At 32.4% G+C, this 23969-nt stretch overlaps 1 protein-coding gene across 6 annotated transcripts in view; it reads left to right on the top strand.

Moving 5' to 3' along the window:
• PRKACB (protein kinase cAMP-activated catalytic subunit beta) overlaps positions 1-23969 on the top strand; it is a 143134-nt gene that overhangs the window by 97109 nt on the left and 22056 nt on the right. For all 6 annotated transcript variants that reach the window (XM_024767850.1, XM_024767849.1, XM_024767854.1 and 3 more), the window contains 5 exons: positions 11463-11561; positions 12593-12675; positions 15618-15744; positions 16659-16754; positions 19696-19818. In XM_024767850.1, the coding sequence (XP_024623618.1) occupies positions 11463-11561; positions 12593-12675; positions 15618-15744; positions 16659-16754; positions 19696-19818 (528 nt within the window). The remainder of the gene's footprint in view (positions 1-11462; positions 11562-12592; positions 12676-15617; positions 15745-16658; positions 16755-19695; positions 19819-23969) is intronic.

Here is a 23969-nt window from a genome sequence, read left to right as displayed (position 1 = left end):
TATACAAACAGCTTATTACAGCTCAATATCAAGAAAACAAACAGCCTAATCAAAAAATGGGTAGAAGATGTAAATAGACATTCCTCCAAAGAAGACATACCAGTGGCCAACAGGCACGTGAAAAGATGCTTAATATTGCTAATTATTAGAGCAATGCAAATCAAAACTACAATGAGTATCACCTCACACTGGTCAGAATGACCATGATCAAAAAGTCTACAAGTAATAAATGCTGGAGAGGGTGTAGAGAAAAAGGAACCCTCCTACATTGCTGGTAAGAATGTAAATTTGTACAGCCAATATGGAGAACAGTATGGAGGTTCCTTAAAAGACCAAAAATAGAGCTACCACAGGATCCTGCAATCCCCCTCCTGGGCATATAGCTGGAGAAAACCATAATTTGAAAAGGTACATGCACCCTAATGATTATAACAGCACAATTTACAGTAGCCAAGACATGGAAGCAACCTAAATGTCCATCAACAGATAAGTGGATAAAGAAGATGTGTGTATATATACACAATGGAATATTACTCAGCCATTAAAAAAATGAAATAATGCCTTTTGCAGCAACATGGATGGACCTAGGGATTATCATGCTAAGTAAAGCAGTCAGACAGAGAAAGACAAATATCATGTAATATTGCTTATATGTGAAATCTAAAAAGATGATACTGGTGTATTCATTGTTATTTACCTGAAGAGTAAATTTTATCTGCTAGATTATTAAACACATGCAATAGAATAACTTACCATTGACACCTTCAGATAATTTTATTGTTGTGTTTAATTTGCATTCCTCTTTATTGTGACTATATGACACATACAATTAATAGTTTGAGTGTAGGGGGGTACATTATTATTTCAATAATTATTTATACATAATAGGTATATATATGTTTGCTAACAAAATATTGAATTCTATATGTAAAGAACAGGCATCTCTATTATATTCTGCCTTGTGGAAAAATGCAGGGACCAATTACTTGATCCTTAGATTGAGGTAACAGAAATTTAGTGATTTATTTTATGACTTATTTTAATTGACAGTTGAAGCCCTGTTGTTTAACATGATTGAGCTGTTTAATTTAAAATGTAAGTTAAAGCAGGGAATAATTTGAAAACCTGCATACTGTAACAAATATCAAATCATTATATTATACACCTCAAACTAATAATGTTACATGTCAGTTATAGCTAAAAGAAATTAACTAATTTAAAAATGAATTTTAAGTATTTATCATATATTAGTGTTATCTAATGAATCAAGGTATCTGAATTATTCATGCTTTAAATATTAAGCTTCTGTTTTCCTAGTAATGACTATTGAGGGAAAGTAAAAGAAAAATGGCGAATCTTGATTTGTTATCTTACAGATATTATGTACTCAAGAATGACATTTTGGCTTGCTGGGATACAGATAGGAAAATGTGGAGGAAACAGTACTGAACGAGTAATCAGGGTTACAGATGGTGGGTAAACTAGTGCTATCCAATAGAAATATAATGTGAGGCACATACGTCATTTTGAGTTTTTTAGTAGCTACATTTTTTAAAAAGTAAAAAGAAATAGTTAAAATTATTCTTAATTAATAGATCTTTATTTAGCCCAAGGTATCTAAAATACTATCACTGCCACATGTAATTAATATAAAAATTACTGAGATGTTTCATATTCTTTTTTTCATACCAAGTTGTCAAAATCTGATGTTTTATTTTACACTTACAGTATATCTCCATTCAAATTAGCCATATTTTGAGTGTTAAATAACCACATGTGACTAGTGGCTACCATATTGGACAACACAGCATTAGACTGGTCTGAGGTTTCAGTCCAACCTCTATTTTTTTTTTTTTTTTTTTTCCGGTACGTGGGGCTCTCACTGTTGTGGCCTCTCCCGTTGCGGAGTGCAGGCTCAGCGGCCATGGCCCACAGGCCCAGCCACTCTGCGGCATGTGGGATCTTCCCGAACCGGGGCACGAACCTGTGTCCTCTGCATCGGCAGGCGGACTCTCAACCACTGCACCACCAGGGAAGCCCAACCTCTATTTTAAAACAAAAACCAAAACTAACCCCTAATATGAAAAGTAGTAATGGATTAAGTCTCTCTAAAATTAAATACACCCATACACACATTTGTGCATCTTTGTCTACTGCCCTCTTTCACTTTATCTTTTCTAACCATGCTTCTTGAAAAAATAGTTTAATCACTAACCGCTAACTCACTTCCTTTTAATTCTTCAACCCACAACAATTTAGCTGCCTCCTTGTTTATCTCCTGCTTCTTGCTACTCTACTGAAATGGCACTACCATGGATCACCAATCCAGTGACTTAATCACCAAGTCCAGTGGACTCTTTTTGCTCATCTTATGTGACTTTTTTAGAGCCTATGACTGTAGTGATACTCCCTTGAAACTGTCTTGTCCCTGGACTTCTGGAACCCCATGCTCCTAATTATAGTATTTCCTCTCTGGGCTCTTCTTTTTCACGTTCCTTTTCCTGTTTTGTTCTATTTTTTCCTTCTGTCTGCTCTTTAAAGATTGCTAATCTCAATCGCTGGACTATCCACTCTTCCTGTGTTCTTGTTCTGTACCCTCTTCCCGTGTACTCTAATCCAAGCTTCAACTCATCATTGAACTCTACACTTCTGATTTGTACAATCTGAGCATGGAGCTCTTAGAGATCAAGTAGTCCTTACCCTAATTATCTAGATGAGGTAATTGGATCTTAGGGAGGGTAAGTGACCAGCACACTTGTATTGCTAGCACAACAACAAAATGTCTCCAATTTGCTTGCTTGCTTGTTTGTTTGAAGCATAATAGACTTACTATATTATATTAGTTACAGGTGTACAACATAATGATTTGATATTTCTATACATTACAAAATGATCACCATGACAGTCTAGTTACTATCTGTCACTATACAAAGTTATCATAATATTATTGACTATATTTCCTATACTGTATTTCAACCTGTGATTCATTTATTTTGTAACTCTTAATTTATCCTGTAAACTCTTAAAGTTTGTATCTCTTAATCTCCCTTACCTATATCATTCATCACCCCACACCTCCTCCCCTCTGAGTTCTCTGTATCTATGAGTCTGTTTCTGTTTTGTTATGTTTGTTCACTTGTTTTTTTAGATTCTACATATAAGAGAAATCATATGGTGTTTTTCTTTGTCTGTCTGACTTATTTTACTCAGCATAATACCCTCATACCTCTAAGTACATCTATGTTGTCACAAATGGCACGATTTCCTTTTTTTATTGCTGAGTATATTCCATTTTATATTCCATCTTCTTATCAATCCATCTGTTAATGGACACTTAGGTTGCTTCCATATCTTGGCTATAGTAAATAACACTGCAGTGAACATAGGGGTGCATATATCTTTTTGAATTAGTGTTTTTATGTTCTTTGGAAAAATACCCAGAAGTGGAATTGCTGGATTATATGGTAGTTCTACTTTTAATTATTTGAGGAACCTCCATACTGTTTTCCATAGTGACTGTACCAGTTTACATTCCTACCAACAGTGCATGAGGGTTCCATTTTCTCCACATCCTTGCCAACACTTGTTATTTGTGTCTTTTTTATAATAGCCATTCTAACAGGTGTAGGGTTATATCTCATTGTAGTTTTGATTTGCATTTCCCTGATAATAAGTGATGTTGAGTATTTTTTCATGTACCTGTTGACCATCTGTGTGTCATCTTTAGAAAAATGTCTACTCAGGTCCTCTGCCCGTTTTTCAATAGGATTGTTTTTTGATGTTGAGTCTTATGAGTTGTTTTTTGAATATCTTGGATATTAACCCTTTATCAGACATTGTTTGCAGTTATTTTCTCCCATTCAGTTGGATGCCTTTTTGTTTTGTTCATAGCTTCCTTCACTGTGCAGAAGTATTTTAGTTTAAGGTAGTCCCATTTGTTTACTTTTGTTTCCCTTGCTTGAGGAGACATATCCAAAAAAACATTGTTAAGACAGGTGTCAAAGAGCATACTGCCTATGTTTTCTTCTAAGAATTTTATAGTTTCAGATCTTACATTTAAGTCTTTAATCCATTTTGAGTTTATGTTTGTATATGGTGTGAGAAAATAACCCAGTTTGATTCTTTTGCATATAGCTGTTCAATTTTTCCAGCACCGTTTATCAAAGAGACTATCTTTTCTCCATTGTATATTCTTGCCTTGTTTGTTGTAGATTAATTGACCATATAAGTATGGGTTTATTTCTGGGCTTTATATTCTGTTTCATTGGTCTATGTGTCTGTTTTTATACTAGTTTCATACTGTTTTGATTATTGTAGCTTTGTAGTATACTTTGAAATCAGCAGGCATGATACCTGCAGCTTTGTTCTTCTTTCTCAAGATTGTTTTGCCTATTCAGGGTCTTGTTTACATATAAATTCTAGAATTATTTGTTCTAGTTCTGTGAAAAATGCCGTTGGTATTTTGATAGAGATTGCATTGAATCTGCAGATTGCCGTGAGTAGTATGGCCATTTTAATAATCTTAAGTCTTCCAATCCATGAGCTCAGTGTATCATTCCATTTGTTTGTGTCATTTTTAATTTATTTCATCAATGTGTTTTAGTTTTTTGAGTACAGGTTTTTACCTCCTTGGTTAGATTTATTTCTAAGTGTTTTATTGTTTTTGATGCAGTTGTAAGTGGGATTGTTTTAATTTCTCTCTCTGATAGTTTGTTGTTAGTGTATTAAAACACAAAAGATTTCTATACATGAATTTTGTGTCCCGAAACCTTACTGAATTCATTTATTATAATAGGCTTTTTTGTGGCATCTAAAAAATGCAGGGGGGAGGTAAGAATGCAGAGCCATTAGAATGCATTCAAACTTAAGAGATTATCAACTTAAATAACCACATATATGTATAGGTTGTTATATATAAACCTCCTGGTATCCACAAACCAAAAATCTATAATAGATACACACACAAAAAAAGAGAAAGGAATCCAAACATAACAGTAAAGATAGACATCAGATCACAAGGGAAGAGAGCAAAAGAAGAAGAAAGAAACCAAAAAAACTACCAAAAATACCCACCTGAAAACAGTTACCAAAATGACAATAAGTACATATCTACCAATAATTACTTTAAATGTAAATGGACTAAATGCTGTAGTCAAAAGATAGAGTGGCTGAATGAATAAAAAACAAGACCCATATATATGTTGCCTACAAGAGACTCACTTCACATCTAAAGACACACACAGACTGAAAGTGAGGGGATGGAAAAAGGTATTCCATGCAAATGAAAATGAAAAGAAAGTTGTGGTAGCAATATTTATATCAGACAAAATAGACTTTAAAACAAAGACCATAACGAGACATGAAGGACATTACATAATGATAATTGGGTCAATGCCAGAAGAAGTAATAATAATTATAAATATATATGCACCCACCATAGGAGCAGCTAAATACATATAGCAAATATTAACAAACATAAAGGGAGAAATTGATAGTAACATATTAATAGTAGGGGACTTTAATATTCCACTTACATCAATGGACAGATCGAGATAGAAAATCAATAAAGAAACACTGCCCTTAAGTGACACATTATACTAGATGGGTTTAATAGCTATATATAGAAAATTCCATCCCAAAGCATCAGAATACACATTCTTTTTCAAGCACACATGGAAATTCTCCAGGGTAGATCAATGCTAGGCTACAAAACAAGTCTTAATAAATTTAAGAATATTGAAATCATATCAAGCATCTTTTCCAACTACAATTATATGAGACTAGAAATCAACAACAAAAAAAAAGTACAAGAAACACAAACACATGGAAGCTAAACATAGTGCTACTGAGCAACCATTGGGTCACTGAAGAAATTAAAGTGGAAATCAGAAAATACCTGGAGACAAATGAAAATGAAATGCAATGATCCAAAATCTGTGGGACACAGTAGAAGCATCTCTAAGAGGGAAGTTTATAGTGATACAAGCCTCCCTCAGGAAACAAGAAAAATCTCAAATAAACAGCCTAATCTTACACCTAAAAGAACTAGAAAAAGAAGAATAAACAAAACCCAAAATTAGTAGAAGAAAAGAAACCATAAAGATCAGAGCAGAAATAAATGAAAGAGAGACTGAAAAAAACAATAGAAAAGATAAATGAAACTAAGAGCTGGTTCTTTAAAAGATAAGAACCTTTAACCAGACTTATCAAATAAAAAGGAGAAAGGGTCCAAATAAATAAAATCAGAAATGAAAAAGAAGAAGTTACAACTGACACCACAGAAATACAAAGGATCATAAGAGATTACTACGAACAATTACATGCCAACTAATTGGACAAACTAGAAGAAATGGATAAATTACTAGAAGAGTACACTCTCTCAAGACTGAATCAGGAAGAAATAGAAAATATGAACAGACCAACTACCAGTAATGAAATTGAATCAGTAATTAAAAAAAAAAAAAACCTCCCAACAACAAAAGTTCAGGACAAAATGACTTCATGGGTGAATTCTACCAAAAACTTGAAGAAGAGTTTACATCTGTCCTTCTCAAAATATTCCAAAAAATTTCAGAGAAAGGAATGCTTGTGACCTTATTGAATGAGGCCAGCATCACCCTGATACCAAAACCGAAAAAAGACACCATAAAAAAAGAAAACTATAGGCCAATATCACTGATGAACACAGACGCAAAAATCCTCAACAAAATATTAGAAAACCAAATTCAATATATTAAAAAGATCATACACCACGATCAAGTGGGATTTATCCCTGAGTGCAAGGATGGTTCAGAATCCACAAGTCAATCAATGTGATATACCACATTAACAGATTGAAGAACAAAAATCATATGATCATCTCAATAGATGTAGAAAAAGTTTTTGACAAAAAAAGCTTTTGAGGGCTTCCCAGGTGGCGCAGTGGTTGAGAGTCCGCCTGCCGATGCAGGGGACGCGGGTTTGTGCCCCGGTCTGGGAAGATCCCACATGCCACAGAGCGGCTAGGCCAGTGAGCCATGGCCGCTGAGCCTGCGCGTCCGGAGCTTGTGCTCCGCAACGGGAGAGGCCACAACCGTGAGAGGCCCGCGTACTGAAAAAAAAAAAAGCTTTTGACATGAACATCCATTTATGACAAAAACTTTCAACAAAGTAGGTATAGAGGGAACAATACCTCAACATAATAAAGGCCAAATGACAAGCCTACAGCTAACACTTATACTCCCTGGTAAACTGAAAGCATTTCCTCTAAGATCAGGAATGAGATAAAGATACCCACTCTGTCCACTATTATGCAACATGGTATTGGAAGTCCTAGCCACAGCAAACGGACAAGAAAAAGAAAAAGAATCCAAATTGGAAAGGAAGAAGTACAACTGTCACTGTTGGCAGATGACATGATACTATATCAAATTTATATGTTTTTTATTAAACCTATTATTAAAATGTTATTATCTGTATAGTCCCTTATATTTTTTGTTAAGATGTTAACAGAATGTACTCTAGTCATAAAATATTAAAAGGATTACAAAAGATACCATTTTTATGCTTTAAAGTATTTAGGGAAGTTTCAAATTTCTTTTTTGGTAAGATAGTGAGAGGTAAGATAAGTTACTGAGAAGATTAACTCAGTGATTAAATATTGGTGAAAGAGCATTTTCCAGAAGAATAGCTGCCATTTGAAGTCATTTCTACTGCGGCAATGTTCTGGATCTATTCATAATTAGGACAAAGTGTTTATGTTCTGAATTTTTTTCAAGTTTATTTACTGTAATTTGCTAAAGATAAGTAATAAAATAACACTCCATAATAACCTTTTTTGTCATAAATCTTTCAATTAACTCTTTTTGGCTTCTATCTTATAGTGTATGGAGCATGGGGAAGAAAATCAGTGCAGAAATCAAGGAAATCTCATTTCTTTATTCCTTACTATATGTCTAGCATTGCTAGGTACTTTATATTATTGTATCAGTGAATCTTCCCAACAACTTTGTGTGACATTAATTTCCCTTTTAAGCCTATAACCTATTTAAGTAATTTTTCCAAAGTCAAACAGCTAGTAAGATGAACTAGGAATTTGCACAAGCTTTGCCTGATTTCTATGCCTCCACTCCTTGTTTAATTTTTCCTTTGAAATGTATTTGTTATCCCTAAGATTCTTTCTACCACCACATAGTTTGGTCTCTCACTAACGTTAACTGGGCTTTCACAATAGCATCTTAATTAATTTTCACAACCCCACACTTTTCCCCCTATACTAATTCACCCTCCTCGTTGCCAGTGAAGTTTTCTTACCATATCATATCATTTCACTTAGTCAGAAAGCTTCCTGATGTTTATTAAATGAAGCCAGAGCTCTGCAGCCTACTTTCAAGCACTTTATAATTTTCTTCCAGACTCCACTATAGGCTTATTTGACACTTTTCCTACATGTCCTCTATTCTCTACTTCTCTGATTGAAACTTGACTCACAGGAGTATTTGGTGCTCTGCTGGGTGGTGCAGGGTAATATGCGATGATACATGGCCTATCTTCTATATTAATATCTTCTCAAGTGTTTGGCTAAAAAAAAGTCAGCTGATAAGTAATTATTTAGAAGTGCTTTTAAATATATGTATTTAAATTAACGTAAATATAAATTTTATTTGAATTTTGAAAATAAAACATGGACTATTTTCCCAGGGGTACTTGTTAATTTTCTCTGCCATTCTGGCATACTTCATTACCAAATTTTGAGAAGCACTGTCCTAAGCTATTACCAAATGGAATTAGCAATCAGACTTACCTTTTTTTTTCTTTCCAGTTTTAATGATATATAATTGACATATAGCCTGTATTAGTAATGATTTGATTTATATAATAACATCATGAAATGATCACCATAATAAGTTTAGTGAATATCCATCTTCTGATAGAAGCAAAATAAAAGAAAAAGAAAAACATTTTTTTCCTTGTGATGAGAACTCTTAGGATTTACTCTCAGCAGCTTTCATATGTAACATACAGCAGTGTTAATTATATTTATCATGTTGTACATTACATCTCTAGTACTATTTATCTAAGTATAGAAGACTTATCTTTCTATATTTTCCCCCTTCAGGTAATGGTTCTGGATATTAACCCTGACTGTACTACCCCTCTATGTTTTTCTAACCTTTGATATCTATCCATCTTTAAGACCCAGCTGAGCTCTCACCTTTTTTAATAGATTAAAATAACAATTGACATTTATTGAGCTTTTACTTTGTGTAAAGCACTGTGTTAATCACTTGACATGTATTGTGCTACACAGTCACTTTCAAAGTAGGTATTATAATTATCATCAGCATTTTATAAATAAAGAATCTTGGACTCAGAAAGATTATGTACTAGGCCTAATGTAAACATTTTCTCTTCTGAACAGTTATAACATCATAACTCTCATTTGGCAGTTATTCATAAATTGCTGTTCTCATATTTATGCATCATACTTTCAAGTAAATTTTATGGAGCATGAAGGGAGATACTCACTTGTCCTTATCTCTGTTGCACTTGTTGTGCCTTACATGTAGTAGATATGCATATTTAAAAGTAAATTAAAATTTAATTAGTTAATTTTAAAAATTAATTTAAAAATTAACCAACATTATTTGCTTTGCCAGCTCATATGTCTTAGATTCATTTTAATTGTTATGTCCCCCAACATACACATACATTTGGCTTAAGGCTATAATGCAGAAAGCCTCTCTGTTACAGTTTTCATTACTTATTTCACAAGGTAACACATTGTCTATGCCTAACTAAAAACCCAGTGTATATTGTAATACATAAAAGTAAACACTGGTATATCCAAACAATGGAATGTTATTCAATGCTAAAAAAAAAGAAAGATGAGCTATCAAGCCATGAAAAGACATGGAGGAAACTAAACGCATAAACTAAGTGAAAGAAGCCAATCTGAAAAGGCTAAATAAATACTATATGATTCCACCTATGGAACATTCTGGAAAAAGCAGAACAATGGAGACAGTAAAAATACTAGTGGTTGCCTGGTTTTGATGGGAAGGGAGGGTTGAATAAGTGGGACACAGAGGATTTTTAGGATAGTGAAACTACTCTGTATATTATAATGGTGGGTTCATGTCATTACACATTTGTCCAAACCCATAGAATGTACAACACCAAGAGTGAACCCTAATGAAATTAATGGGTGATATTGATGGGTCACTGTAGGTTCATTAATTGTAACAAATGTGCACTCTGGTGAAGAATGTCGATAATGGAGGAGACTGTGCATGGGTGGAGGCAGGGGGTATATGGGAAATCTCTGTACTTTGTGTTCAGTTCTGCTGTGAACCTGAAACTGCTTAAAAAAAAACAGTCTATTAATAAAAAGTAAACACAAAGCAACAATAATTCTCCAGCTAATGTTATATAAGTTATTGTGATAAGTATGAACTAATTGGTTCTGTAACCAGTTAGAATGTGGACAATAGTGATTCATTCACTTCATGTTTTCAGGTAAAAAAAAAAGCAGCTGAGGTCTGACAAGTTGAAATAACATCTCCAGTGTCGCACACTGGTTGAATAGAAGGTCTAGAGAACACAGGTCTTCTGACTCCTAGTCAATTATTCTTTACTCAGCATTATTTTTATACTATAATTTTATATCCTAATAATGGATGGTATCTTTGATAACCTTTCTTATTCATGTTCAACTTCTCGAGTTCTGTGACTACCCCACACTGACAATAAGCCTCTGTCAAGAAAAAATGGCACTTCCTAATGATTTACACATATATGAAACCCTGTTTTTCTTAAATTCAGAATAGAATCACATGTGGAATAGAATCACAGTCTTCATGAAGTCAAGATAAGTTTCTTTCCCTACTATGTACCTGATTGATAAGACAATCCAGTGGAAGCTTGATTAATCCTATATGACCTTATTTGTTATAAAGACATAGTCATTTTTGTCAATATTTTGTGGCTCTGCAAATGTTCTTGTATTTATTCAGGTATTATGAAATTAACAGATTGTTCATTTTTACCTCCTGTTTTTTAGTTATTGACTTTTCCTCAATCTTTAATTTTCTTGCTTATCTTCTCAAGATTTAAAATCAGTACCTACTTATTACAGTAATTTGTGCCAGCTCTTTTAGTGGACTATAAGTCATTAGGACCTAAGTATTTTCACATATTAATTTTTTAAGTAATTTATTATGAGTCCCTTTTTTCTTAGCTCTTGCTTCTTTACTGAAAATTATAGTTAACCTTCCGAAGACCAAGTTTTAAACCTCTGTTAGGTTTTTCATTTGAGTCTGATAAGCCTAGTTGGTAGTTATTATTATTATCCTTATCTAAGCTAGCAATTTTGTTTATCCAAGTTCATCATGATATGGAAAACTTTTTTTTCTTTTAAAATTATAACAACTTTTAAAGTTTGTTCAAATTCATAAATATATCTTTTTTTTTGTCAATTACAGGTTGTTAAACTGAAGCAAATAGAGCATACTTTGAATGAGAAAAGAATATTACAGGCAGTGAATTTTCCTTTTCTTGTTCGACTGGAGTATTCTTTTAAGGTAAATTTTACTTCTATCTAAATGAGATATTTTCAACTTCATAGTTTTTAAATTACAAAGTTATAATAGGATTCTAATCTATATGATAAATCTGGAGAAAATGAATAAACAAAAAAGTAATATATTTAGATTTTATGTAATTAAGTCCTATTGTGCTTAAAAACTTAGGTGACATTTGAAAAGGTTTTGATTCTTATTGAGGAAATTGTTAAAGTTAATGTGTAATTAACTTGGTTAATGTGTAATTTTTCATGAAATGGTATTATAAAATCAAGTATTTTAATTTATCAAAATTCATAGTGACATCTTATTAAGCAAATCTTACACTCATACTAATGAATACACCCACATACCTTCTTCTCTTGAACCTTTGCTGCTGCAATCTCACTGTCATCTTTTACTTAGTAATCTGTGCTCTAGCCTTTTCATTTATTTGAAGCAGAACAATCTTTGGCCCTCTGCTCAAGCACCTCATAAAGTTGCACAAGGTTTATTCTTTAAGTTGGCAGCTTTTCAGCTTTTTGGAATGATACTTGGCATCTCTCTACCAATTGATTAATATGGAACATTTTAGCCTTTTTCCTTTTTCCTCCTTTATTCTTTAAATCAAATGAAGATCTGTGTATTTAGGATGATGTTAAAAATCGTTAATCTCTCTGACCTAATTTAGTACATAAAATGTAAATATTCTTACTAACTTTTTCAAATTGTTTTTTAACTTTTGCTTACACTATAGCATTACGTCATTGCCACAGTGTTTAAGTGTTCAAGAGTTAAGTGTTCCCTGCAAGAGCAGGAACAGCAAAAATCCCAGACTAATCTGTGGCAAGAGTACCAGGGGGGAAAAAATAAGTGCCCCAGTGTAGAAAAGTTAGGGCCTTTTCCATTTATTCTCTATTTCCCAATGTTAGTAATGTATCAGATTTTTTAATTTGTCTTTTTCTAATTGAACATGGTGTTATCTTAAAATATTTTCGTGCAAAATAATGTTTCATAATTTTGATTTAGTTATCCTTTTTATTTGTTCATAGGATAATTCTAATTTATACATGGTTATGGAATATGTCCCTGGTGGTGAAATGTTTTCACATCTAAGAAGAATTGGAAGGTTCAGGTAACTAACACTTTACACTCCTCAAATCTTTATATGCTGTGTGTTTGTTTTAAACCAAACTTTTAAGTTATTGTCAATGTTAAAAATTTATTTCATTTAATTTAGTAATATTTTAGCTATATGAAGAGTTACATGGAAACATTAATAAGAGGCCACATCATACTGAGTTTTAAAAATTAAATAAAAGCACCATGATAGCAGTATAAATATTCTAGCATTGGTAGGTATCATGAGGGTCCATTATTTGAAGACTATCCAGATATTGCAAAAATTTATTGAATTTAGACCAGTGTTTACTGAATAAATATTAATAATACATCTCTGGGGAAGAGGTTTGTGTAAGGATGAAGATAAGAAAGAAATATATAGAAAAGATAATCATTGATATCATAGTGATAAAATTATGAAAGTTTGTTTTGCACAGATTTATTCTCCTTAACGTTGTTGCCATGTTGAGTTTTAAACATATATATGTAATTTAAAAGGAGTTTGTACCTTGTCATTAGGTTATTACTAATAAGGTCACACAGTTATTAAAAGAGTTTATACATTTTGTTAACTTTACCTGTGTGTAAGTTTGTAAGCTACTACTGTTCATTTAAAATCACTATTAGAATGAAGCTGAAACCAAGAGCAGGTCCAGCTTTGTTCAGTATACTGTATATTGACATTAATTAAAACATCAGTATGAATTCAAACAAGACTGTAGATGGTAATTCAGTTCATGAAAACATGATGGTAGACTTGGATTACCATGAGATCATATTCAGTAATGGGCCAGAATGAGAGTTGTTTTAGTTACCTGAGGCCTAAACCAAAATTCATTTATTGACCTAATATGTACAGAACACCTAATATATGTCAGGCACTCTGCTGATACAGAGTAACTTCTCTTTAATGATTTTTTTTTAACTTCCTGTTGTCCTCTCCTACACTCCTTGTCCAGGCAGGTCCAGAATTCTCATATTGCTCTATGATAATTTAGAGTTTTACACTGAATTACCACACCTTAACCTGTCTTCAAAAAATATTTTATCCATTTTCTGTGATTATTTCTTTTCTTTGCAACTCCCCACACTCTTATTTCTTTAATACTTAACTTGATACTAAGAGGAAAGCAAGTTGATTGACATAATTCACACACAGACGTTGTCGTTTCTAACCTTTCACACATACTATTTATATACTTGAAAGGTTGCTAACTCCCACCTTAGAAACTTTGAGGCAACAGGAAGACTGAGTTATTGTTGAGCATGGTTCTAATCAGAATCAATGGAGTCATTACGATTCTCTACTTAAATAGTAACTGTCTAGACTTAAAGCTGCTACAACATTAAATGTTCCTTATAGAATATTTTGCTCTGACCTTTCAACAGTTTGATTAAAGATCTATGTAATGTTTGTGTACCTCCAATCAAACACCAGTGTGGAGATAAACATAAAATGCTGAGTGCATCTTATGTTTATGATGATAAGATGATAAATGCCGGGCTTCCCTGGTGGCGCAGTGGTTGAGAGTCCGCCTGCCGATGCAGGCGACACGGGTTCGTGCCCCGGTCTGGGAAGATCCCACATGCCACGGAGCGGCTGGGCCCGTGAGCCATGGCTGCTGAGCCTGCGCGTCCGGAGCCTGTGCTCCGCAGTGGGAGGGGCCACAGCGGTGAGTAGGCCCGCGTACCGTAAAAAAAAAAAAAAAAGATGATAAATGCATCTTATATTAACGGGTGTATGAAGAAAATGAGAGGGGACTTCCCAGGTCAAACGTTTCCAAAATTAGGGATAAATATTTCAATGACCTGGATGATTCTTTTAATCTCCCTTTACAGTATTCTCATTCCTTGTCATAGGACATATGGTATACCTTGTAACAGTGTCATGATAGGGCTGGAACTGGAGGGATATTATAAAATATTGCCACAAAAGTGTTTTTCTTCACATATTCATTCATTTAACAAATATTTTCTGAGCACTTGGTGTGTATCAGGCTAGGACCTTGGAAATATAGTGAGTGACAAGCAAAAGGAGTAGCATATACAATCTCTTTTTAGAATTCCTATTTTTGGTGCTACCAGATCAAACTCATGCCAACCATCTTGAGGGAAATTCTATTCATAGTTAAGGTTGTTCATTGAGGACACAAATCTGAAAGTCATTGCAATATATCAGAAAGATTAGAAGAATTCAGTGTATACACAACAAGATGAAATAGAAACTCAAACTAGAAAACAGTACATCCTTTTGGAGTAATACCCAGAATGTGGCATCAAAATTACCATAATCTATCAGTTAATCTAATCTGTGTATCCAGAACTGTGTGTATTTACCTAAATATACAGATTATACCTATGTTCAGGTATCTGTATAAATAGGCATAGTAGAAGATTTGGAAATCTAGATACCAGGATTGAATCTGGTTTCTGAATGGGATTATTGGTATCTTTATTCTTCATTAATATTTTATGGCTTTTTTTCTATAATGAGCATATGTCACTTTTGTAATAGTAACAGCCTGGGTAAAATGGCATAAATCTGCAGATTAATGCAGAAATTCTTTAAGTACTTGAAATTTATGAGAAAGGTAGATGAGATGAAGCCTATCATTAATAGCAATTGCCCTGACAGATAATCTAACTGGTGCTTTTCAGTCATTCTCAATGTCTTCTAACATGGCCAATAATAATTTAAATTACAATGACAATCTGAGAGTTAAGTTTTCTTCAACATATGCTGCCCACTAAGTATATCAAAGCATTATTTGAAGATGATTTATAGATTTAGTAAATATTTGGAAACTAACATGTTTCTTTACATATGTTTAAAAGAAAAAAAAATTTTTTTGCTCCCAAAATGCCTCTACCTCATGTTATTTTTTTTTTTGTATAATCTACTAATTACTATATGTTAACCCATTTTACTGAAATCAGTGTTTTGTTTCTTTGTAGTGAACCCCATGCACGGTTCTATGCAGCTCAGATAGTGCTAACATTCGAGTACCTCCATTCACTAGACCTCATCTACAGAGATCTAAAACCTGAAAATCTCTTAATTGACCATCAAGGTTATATCCAGGTATGACTTGAACACATTATATATAATGTATTTCAGAAATACTAGGTAAGAAGTTATATGTATTTAACCACAACTACCAATATTGGATTCTTTTTTTTTCTTTGAGGGAGACAATTCTTCCTAACAGTTTAAATTGAGCTCACAGTTCTGTTGCTATTACAGAACCAAAAGTTCCATCAAAGATGGAACCTGTTTCTATCTCCCTTAGTCTATAGTTGTAAACTGATTTCGGGCTCCTGCGTAAAGAAATAATAGCTAAATTTGTGAGTACTCACTTAGTGCCAGGCATTATTCTAAGTGTTTTTACATGTATCACCTCTTTTAATTCTGATAACACTATGAAATGTAAATACTACTGTTATCCTCATTTTAAAATTAATGAAACTAAGGAACAGCAAGGTCACACACGTAGAGTCATAATTGAACCCCGTCAGCCTGTGCCAAGAGTCCATGCTTTTTAACACTACAGTGCAGCTACGAAAGGAGGCCCAGCTACCAATAAAGGACTGGTGGTAGTGTTTTCTTTCCATTTGTACTATCAATAGAATGAGAGCATTCCTTTTTACGCAGTTATTAAGATTCTCCCAGTGATGCTTTTGCACTTCTGAGGATGTAATTAAGGGCAGAGGACAATGCTGGACTTAAGGAACACTCCTAGCACTGCTTCATTTTTATTAAAACTATTTTTTTTTTGGTTCATTTGTTTCGTTGTCTGTGTCAGGGAAAGGTTCTCCAGCATGGGTTGCTTTAACCTTTATTCACTAAACAGTGCCTTCTTGGATTAGTGTCAATTACATTGACTTAATTTTTTTCATGGTGTTAATTTTAACTCTGATTTTTAACTTTCAACTTAGGTACAGTAGTACATTTATTATGAAATAATAAATGTTTACAAGTTTTTTTGTCTTTTATAGGTCACAGACTTTGGGTTTGCCAAAAGAGTTAAAGGCAGAACTTGGACATTATGTGGCACTCCAGAATATTTGGCTCCAGAAATAATTCTCAGCAAGGTATATTTATAATGTAGTTATGTAAGAAGTAGAAATATAAGGCATGCATCACTGTGGACTTTTATAAAAAAAAAAGTTTATTGATCTAATTTTACATGTTTAATCTAAATATGAATTTAAATCTATTTGTTCATAATTACTAAAAAGTAATTATTTAGAGTCTACCAGTAATCCCATTAACTGGTGATTTTAACTCTGAATCTGAGAGAATTAGTATGAATAAATCTGACCTCTAGACCCATGTTTTGAAGCCAAAAGCATAGCCTATTCGTAATTATTCCCAATACAGGAGGGCAAGAAGGCCCTTGCTCTGGGTTACACCAAGAGGCAAACTAAAGACGACATGTACTAGTTGAAATTCTTCCTTTGTTTCAACTTTACCACTTAAATGAAAAAAAATGTATGTGAATTATTTTTTAAAATTTTAGTTTAAAAATAGAAATATTATAGCAATTGAATAGTTATAGTCTTATTGAATACAGTTCTGCTTTTCTAAACAGTGCAAAATGTGGTGAGAGAAATTTTTAATCATATCACAAAGGATGATTTAACTTTCGTTTTCCTTTCTACTGCCATCCCTTGGTGGAGAAAACCAGAAAGGAGCGACTGATAATAACTGGGCACAGGAGCCAGGAAAGAGAAAGGGATAACACAGATGCTTTGATATTTACACATTGAATAACTACCCCCTGAATCATTGAAATTTGGCTAACCTACAGGAGTATTAGAATAAAATAATTCTTTCAGCGTTCCTCTCATTATCTTACATAATTTATATCATTTATAACTTTTACTCTTTTATAATCTAAATATCATTAACATATTTCTTCTTTAAATACATTTAACAAATAATGATAACATAGTAGGGACCAAAACTTTAAAAACTGTATGTGTGTATATATATATATGTGGTAAAAGAAATAGCTATTCATTGTATGAAATTTGGAAAATGTAGAAAAATACAAAGAATCAAAAAACCTATAATCTCACCATCCAGAGGTAGCCTTTTTAAAAAAACATTTTAATATATTTTTCTATGCATGTTATAGTGAATGTACAGTTTTGTATTCAGCTTTTTCACTTGAATGATAATAAGCATGCAAATATAATTCTAATGGCTTATTTGAAAATGTACCATATTGTATTTTGCCATTCTTCTATTGTTGAGTATTTAGGTTATTTCATTTTTTTCGATTGTAGATCACTGTGATAAACATCTTTGTACATAAAGCTTTTTCTATATTTTAAATTATTTTTTTAGGATAGATTCCTAGAAGTGGAATTACAGGGTCAGAGAGTATGAACATTTTTAAGGCTTTCAATACATGTTGCCAAAGCACTGTCCAAAAAGATTGTAGCAATTTTGCACTTCTCAGCAGTGTTTGAGAGTACCTGTTTCACCACACTTTCTCCAGCATTGGGTATTCTTGTTTTAAAAACCATTGCTAATTTGATAGACAGTAAATGATATCTAATTATTTTAAGTCTTATGTCTGATTATTAGATTGTTTTAATGCTTAATAGCCATTTGGTATTTCTTTGTGTGTATGAATTATTAGTTCATGTCCTTTGCCCATTTTTCTATTATAATTTAGTTTTTCTTACTGATTTGTTTTAGAAAGCATCTGGAATTCTTATTATGAACATTAGTACACAATCCAAAACATAGAAATCAGTTTGGTAAAAGGATCTGTTTCAACGTTACATGCTTTCATTATAGCAAAAAAACATGGTAATTACATTATTAATGAATTGAATTTAAAGAATTAAAGCAAAGTTGATGCCATTTCTATTAGCAAACAAAGTGCTATTACTATTTTACTAGTCTCTCTCATTTTAAAAACATACAGAAGCAGGAAATAAAAAGAAAAAATCTCTATATTATTATATTTTAGCCAGTAATTTGAAAATTAAATAGTTTATAAGCTAAAATTTTGAAAAAAGGTTGTACTAGGGGGAGTGGCGAAGGTAATTAAAGGCTGTATCTGATGGCAGACCAAAAGATCTGGCAAGAACTCAGCTCATTTCTCTCCATGATCAAGTTGTTTTGTTTTTTTTCATAATCTTTTGTGCCAGTTGACACTGATTATGGCTGATAGCAAACTTTATATAAACATGTTAATATTTTATTCTTATTTATTTTCTTATCAATACTTCTAAATATTAATTTTAGTAGGCTTAACATGAAAAATAAAATAAGAAACCTTAGAATTGTACATTTGGTTTGCAACACACTCTTTATACACATCATTTCCTTTCATTTGATGTAGTCCCCACAAAATCCCATGAATTAGTTATCTTTCTTGTATACCTTTTAGAGATGAGAAACAAAACACTAGATGAATAAAGTATACTTAAATATTTACATTTATTATGTTCCATATTAAACTTTTAGCTTTCATAAGATCCTGTGAAGTGGATGGGATTATCCCGACTATATTCACCCTCTTAACCCCAACAATATAGAATATTTTGAAGTCAACTCCACTGTTTATTATGAAGTACAATATCTACTCTTTCATTTTAAAACTTTTGACCTTCCTGAGTATTCTCTAGAAAACCTGATTCATAATATTATGGAACTAGATTGGGCTTTAAGGGGTAATTTGGTCCAATTCTCTTCCTACTGTTGAGCAACAACTAAATTATCCCAATTAAACAGGGCATTTTTTATTGTCTTTAATATTCTTAATGATTTTAGGAAGAAGATTTAATAATATTTCCTAATATCCAATTTCAGTATCTGGAAATTTTCCCCTTTGTTTAATTCAAATCTGACCTGATACATTTTGTTTATTTTTTATTTTATCCTGAATTACTACTCAGCAACTGCTTTTTAAGAATTTTCATATGCTTGAAGATCACTTTGAAATAATTTATGACTTCATTCTCCTCTGAGTGAATTAAGTAATAATTGACATTTGGTGTTGGTTTATCTTAGGGCTACAATAAGGCAGTGGATTGGTGGGCATTAGGAGTGTTAATCTATGAAATGGCAGCTGGCTACCCCCCATTCTTTGCAGACCAACCAATTCAGATTTATGAAAAGATTGTTTCCGGAAAGGTAAGTAATACAATTTATTATTCCTTTATTATTCATTATTTCTATAAATGAATTTTAAGCTTTGTAGATTGAAACCATTTGATGTCATCAGAATATTACCCTAAATTGGGAAAAAGACAGAAATATCCATAGTTGCTGCCCTTATATTTAGCAGCTTAAATGAGCAGCACTCATTTAAGATAGCGTAAATACTGAATCATTGAAGTCTTTTAAGTAAAAAAGGGCAATTTTACAAACATATTAGCAAAATAATAAAGCAGTTTCTATTATTAGCATTTTTATCACTTGTAAAACACAGGATCATAGCCCTAATTCTTCCATATTCCTTCAAATAAATAAAAATTGTTAGTTATTTCATGTGGGTATCTGCTTGGAGAGAAGTTTTAGGGGCTGTTTTTATATGCCATTGCTTTTTTAGGAGAGACTGGTTTGAATTATGTCAAACATTACAAAATTGGAAGTAGACATAGAATAGATAAGCCTTTTTAAGATGGGAATTCATAGAAATGATGTAAACAGTTTTTCATGTTAATGTGATTATAATTGCCACTGATCTTTAGCAAATATGAAAATAACATTAATTCTTCTTGAATATGAGTAGATGTACTATAAGTCAGAGTATTTTATATTTTGTAATTACTCCATAAACCTTTCTTCTTTTGCATTTATAATCCCTAATTTTGTTTCCAAGAGTATTTTGTTTAAAGTCAATCATTCACTCTTGCCGTAACTCATGCGTTAGATCCTTTTTAAAAATACTGCAGTCTTAATAGAGATGAGCCTGATTCAGTAGGCTTTCAAAAATTCCCAGAAGGCCTTCTATGCATTTATGACAGAGTTCATGGGAAGGGATAGTTTCCTTATTTTTCCTTTTCCTACATGTGGTATGCTCTATTAGTTTGTTTTGTTTATTTGTTTGTTTTTGATCATATAACATCAGTCTTGACATGACATTCCCTGAGATGTGATATAGTTGACTTTTTTGTATTTTGTGAAAGGCAGAGATAAGCCTAATCAACCTAAAGAATCTAGAAGGAGATAGAAGAAAAATCTGTTTCTTTATATCTCAGCCAGATTCATGTTCTATATTTCATATGAAAGCTGACCCTTAGCATTCATGAACTTAAAATTTATAATGTCAGCTATTCAGAAGGTACCCTCAATGTCCATAATATAATAATTTATCTTTGTTACTAAGACCCAAATTTAAATAGCTGGATGGAACAAGACACCAATAGAATGAGTCTCTCCAGCCACCTAGAACCCACATCTCAACACAGTGTTGTTCCATATGTCATAGTGCATATGCAGTCTACAGGGATCACAAGATTTTCAGTTATATTTTACTGTATTTTATGGGAGGAAGTTTTATATTATGGCAGGTTCACAAACTAGGGGACTAACTAAAGAATGCATACTTCAACTATGTCAAAGGTAAAAAATAAATACCTCTTACAGCTAACTAAGCTAGGTTTTTGAAAGATTCACACTAAAGTAATATAGAAAGGCAGACGAAGTATTGATATTTAGGTAATTAAGTATTACTGCTGTCCCTGCTACATTTGTAGATCTCTAAGCTTCAGGTTTCTTATCTTTGTAATTGTTTTCACCCAGCAGAATATTAAAGTCAAAGTAAGAGAACTTTTGAGATGAACAAAACAAAAAATCAAGAAAAATTAATAGACAAGGCAGTGATTTATTTTTTAAGAATTTGAGAAGTGATTATGTAAAATCTCAAGAGAAAATAAGGCCAAAGGTCATATGAAGAATAATGAGAGGACTAAAATGCTTTTAAATAACTGAATGGGAGAAGCATATTTTACTAGTACAAAGACTAAGAATGCAGAAATTATAGTAATAGTTCCAAATAATTTAATTACAGTTAATTACAGAGTTCCTGAATCTTAACTATATTGCTTTTATTTATACTCAATTTCATAGGAGGAATCAAATTTTCTGACAAGGATGCTGTCATAACTAAATTTTATTTACTTAGAAAAATTGTTTTAGCTAAAACAAATGTATCTTCATCTGTATGAATTGGCCTCTGTTTGCCAATCATTGTACATTGTGTAATTTTTTTTTGGCTACTTATGAATATGTTTTTATTTCATATCAAACTTTAACATTTAGAATCCAGTGATAGCACACGGTTTAAATTTAAATCTGCATAAATTCTAAAATTGTAACAGTTTAAATCCTGGTCACCTTAGAAGAGAAGAGTAGCAACATAAAATTTTATCATATCACAATATCTGATTTTTTTCCTTTATTTATTAGAAATACTATAGGGTGTTTGGTGTACTGTTGTTTTTAACTAAAGGTGCCAGATTATCTCTCCCCATATTGGATGTAAAGTTTTCATTCCTTGTTCTCTTTATGCATTTAAAGTAGAACTCGTGAAAACAAAATAATTGTTATTAAGTGATCTCTAGGATCTGTATTATTTGAATGTAAAATCATATTCACATTTCCCAATAAAACCATCTGTTTCAGCACTCAAATCCAAACTAGAAGTTATCTCTATCCACATTACAGAGTATTGTAGTCTCTCTAGTTAGTAGCTAAAAGTCAAATTGGAGACAAACTTGTTTTCAAATTTTTTAATTGTTCAAGTCATTGAAAATCCACTTTTGGTCTTACAGATCCTGTATTTGTATTTAAATTTTTTAATGGTTTTAATGATATCAAATAACATTTTAAAATATACTTTGCATTCAGAATTTTTTTCTTTTTTTAAAAAGCATGGTATTTTATGCAACAATATTTTATGTTGATTATATTTTCGGAAACCATGTTATAAAGATTATAGGTATCATTGACTTATCAAAGTTAAATGAAATGTGTTTAATGAAGTGATTAATTCACTAAAGTACATATATTTGAACATTAGATTTTTACATTCTTTCTCTATTTACAATATTTTAATTCAAACTGGTATTTATAAATGTACAGAAAGATGATCAACCAGCTTGTTAGATCCTCTCCTACACATATTTTGCCTTTAATAAAAACAGAGGAAGTGGTATTTATTTATTTATTTTTATTGGGGTATAGTTGTTTTACAATGTTGTGTTAGTTTCTACTGTACAGCAAAGTGCATTTCCCTGTGCTATACAGCAAGTTCTTATTATTTATCTATATTATACATATTAGTGTATATATGTCAATCTCAATCTCCCAATTCATCCCACCACCCATGCCCCCTGCTTCCCCCACTTGGTGTCGATACGTTTGTTCTCTACATCTGTGTCTCTTTTTCTGCCTAGCAAACTGGTTCATCTGTACCATTTTTCTAGATTCCACATATATGCGTTAATATATGATATTTGCTTTTCTCTTTCAGACTTAACTTCACTCTGTATGACACTCTCTAGGTCCATCCATGTCTCTATAAATAACCCAGTTTTGTTCCTTTTTATGGCTAAGTAATATTCCATTGTATATATGTATCACATCTTCTTTATATATTTGTCTGTTGATGGACATTTAGCTTGTTTCCATGACCTGGCTATTGTAAATAATGCTGCAATGAATATTGGGGTGCATGTGTTTTTTTGAATTGTGGTTTTCTCTGGGTATGTACCCAGTCGTGGGATTGTTGGATCATATGGTAATTCTATTTTTAGTTTTTTCAGGAACCTCCATACTGTTCTCCATAGTGGCTGTATCAGTTTACATTCCCACAAACAGTGCAAGAGGGTTCCCTTTTCTCCTCACCCTCTCCGCATTTATTGTTTGTAGACTTTCTGATGATGCCCATTCTAATCGGTGTGAGGTGATACCTCATTGTAGTTTTGATTTGCATTTCTCTAATAATTAGTGATGTTGAGCAGCTTTTCCTGTGCCTCTTGGCCATCTGTATGTCTTTGGAGAAGTGTCTATTTAGGTCTCCCACCCATTTTTTGATTGGGTTGTTTGTTTTTTTGATATTGAGCTGCATGAACTGTTTATATATTTTGGAGATTAATCCTTTGCCCATTGATTCGTTTGCAAATATTTTCTCCCATTCTGGGGGTTGTCTTTTTGTCTTATTTATGGTTTTCTTTGCTGTGCAAAAGCTTTTGTTTCATTAGGTCCCATTTGTTTATATTTGTTTCCATTACTCTAGGAGGTGGGTCAAAAAAGATCTTGCTGTGATTTATGTCAAA

Source organism: Neophocaena asiaeorientalis, unplaced genomic scaffold (genome assembly GCF_003031525.2).
Source record: "Neophocaena asiaeorientalis asiaeorientalis breed wild unplaced genomic scaffold, Neophocaena_asiaeorientalis_V1.1 scaffold546, whole genome shotgun sequence".
NCBI classification, from domain to species: domain Eukaryota; kingdom Metazoa; phylum Chordata; class Mammalia; order Artiodactyla; family Phocoenidae; genus Neophocaena; species Neophocaena asiaeorientalis.
The sequence above is the reverse complement of the archived record's forward strand: the minus strand, read 5'-3'. Positions and strand labels throughout refer to the sequence as shown.